Source organism: Nematolebias whitei, chromosome 10 (genome assembly GCF_014905685.2).
Source record: "Nematolebias whitei isolate Nwh7 chromosome 10, NemWhi1, whole genome shotgun sequence".
NCBI classification, from domain to species: Eukaryota; Metazoa; Chordata; class Actinopteri; order Cyprinodontiformes; family Rivulidae; genus Nematolebias; species Nematolebias whitei.
Genome location: NC_056507.1, coordinates 45038723 through 45041293, shown reverse-complemented (window position 1 = coordinate 45041293; position 2571 = coordinate 45038723). Strand labels below are relative to the sequence as shown.

Here is a 2571-nt window from a genome sequence, read left to right as displayed (position 1 = left end):
CAGGAAAGGTTTTACCTTAAGGAATGAACAAAGTTCAGGGATTGAGTCAAGTTCCTCTGAGGAGGGAGTGACATGATCTGGATCAGTTAGGTAGTGAATCATCCTTTTGATGGCTGGATCCAGAGATTGAAGCTTAATCATGTCTTTATCAGACAATGCTGGTCCAACTGAGATTGTGTTAGCAGTCGGTTGTAAAAGATCAGAAGAACAGACTGCAGCACATGGATGTGTGAGCGTTTGCACCGCTTGGGTGGGTGGGTTTGGGATAAAATCAGGTGGCCAGGAGGGGTCAAAAGACTGTGTGTTACCACTAGTGGTACTGTTGTTAGTTAACGAGTCTGTGAGATCGTTAACCTGTTTTTTTTGTCCTGACCCCTCTGCGTGGCCTCTCTGAGAATAGATGGACTCTGAGTCAGAGCATCATAGAGATCCCTGTTAGTGTTGAATTTGTTAGTCTGGAGAGACACTGTAGTGTCAATCATATGAGCTCCTTGCAGCTCTAGTGGTTGTGCAGGTGTAACTGACACTACCTCTGTGGCAGGTGTGTTCTCAGTCACCTGATGTTTGTCTTGGGTGGAGAGATGGTTGACCTTCCAGACGTATCCAGTGCCAAGCACTGTGAGTACAGTTCTGGTCCAGCAAAGATGGGCAGGGGTTGGCGCACCTGGGCCCAAACTTTAAGATTCTTAAAATCGATCAAAGGCTGAAAACGTGTCAACAAATCTTGTCCCACCAATAGTGGAAATGTTTCTAAATCAGACACATTAACTGGATGGCTAAGTGTCATGTTACTGATCTTAAACTATATCTGAGTCACAAAGGATACAGTTGTGTTGTTAGACGCGTAAAGTTTGATACCAAGGAGGCACGGCTTAAGAACCAAGATCTTGTTGGCGTTTTGCTGCTGACTGTAGTTTCTTGAACAGGGTGGCTGACATCAAGGTGACATCTGCTGTGGTGTCAAGAAGTGTGTCGTGGGTAAGGACTTTTTCCAGCGTTAGTGAAAAGTAAAACTTTCCTGCGGGCCCCCGTTCGGTAAGGTTACACAAAAATTGGTGACTTGGAGGTTCCTCTGGGAATTCAGAGTAATTGTTCTCGAAATAGAGATCATCAGGGTTCATTTGAACTTCTGAGATTGCATTCAGGGTGTGTGAATAGTCAGTTTGTTGATCTGAAGGAAAACCAATGTCAGAAATAGTTACAATCTGCGGTTGCAGGTTGAAGTTCTACATCTGCAGCTGGTTGGTCCAACTGTTGGTTGGCCAGAGAGATCACTGACCGAAAGTCGGCACCTGTGGTGTCATTGTCTTGGTGCGTTTCATGAAGGAAACATTTAATTATCTCAAGTTCTCTAGGAGTACAAAAAAGTTCAATCTGGTCCTCTGGACATTCAAAAAAACAAAAAACAAAACAAAGCAAAAAAAAATAAAAAATCTAGAAACGTTTCGTCTCTCATCCAAGAGACTTCCTCAGTCTGAGGTGCTGTTTTCAGCTCAGTCTCTTAAATAGCACCTTCTCAGAGTGGATCAACCAGTTTGCTGCTGACAACCAAAACCAGCTGATCACATGCTCAAGAAGGACCATCAGCCTAACAATGGATCATTAGCACACTGATGGCTGTTTACTATTCACAGAGGGCTGAGTGATACTAGCAATCACAGCATTGTAAGAGGGGGACAGTTGAACCCGGAGGCCTCCACCCCTGTTTAATGATGGATGATTTCTTTTCGCAAAGATGGCCTCCTTTACTCCTCTCTCAAACCATCGTTCCTCTCTGTCCAGGATGTGCACATCTTCATCCTTGAAAGAGTGACCGCTGGCCTGGAGATGAGTGTAGGCCGCAGAATCCTGGCCTGATGATGTTGATCTTCTGTGCTGGGCCATCCTTTTGGCCAGTGGCTGTTTTGTTTCCCCGATGTAAGACTGATCACAGCCCTCCTGACACTGAACAGCATACACAATATTACTCTGTTTGTGCCGGGGGACTGGATCTTTGGGATGAACCAGTCTTTGCCGTAATGTATTTTGGGGTTTAAAAGCCACTGGGACGTTATGTTTAGAAAATAAACGTCTCAGTTTCTCTGATACCCCCTCAACATACGGAATGACCACTGGTCTGGGTTCCTCCTTTTCACCTGATGGCTGACTGGAGTCCTGTTTGGGTTTCTTCTCTGCTTTCAGGAAGGCCCAGTTAGGATATCCACATTGCTCTAGAGCCTGTTTTGTGTAGGATTTCTCCTTCTGCCTGGCTCCCGAGCTAGTGGGGATGCTGTCTGCTCTGTGATACAGAGTCCTGATGACTCCTAACTTGTGCTCCAAAGGGTGATGGGAGTCAAACTGCAAATACTGGTCTGTGTGGGTGGGTTTGCGGTACACCTCGGTTTGCAAATGTCCTCTATCAGAGACTGAGACCTCACAGTCCAAGAAAGCCAACTTGCCATTTTTTACATCTTCTCATGTGAACTTGATGTATTTATCCACAGAGTTGATGTGGTCAGTAAAATGTTGGACTTCCTGAGATTTAATTTTAACCCAGGTGTCGTCAACATACCTGAACCAATGACTTGGTGG

The 2571-nt window shown here is 45.3% G+C and overlaps 1 protein-coding gene across 1 annotated transcript in view; it reads left to right on the top strand.

The window, feature by feature from the left end:
* The first annotated feature begins 581 nt into the window (after window positions 1-581).
* The window catches only part of LOC119416524, a 9059-nt gene continuing 7069 nt past the window's right edge, over window positions 582-2571 (top strand). The window contains 1 exon segment of the mRNA XM_037683754.1: window positions 582-618. Within this exon segment, the coding sequence (XP_037539682.1) occupies window positions 582-618 (37 nt within the window).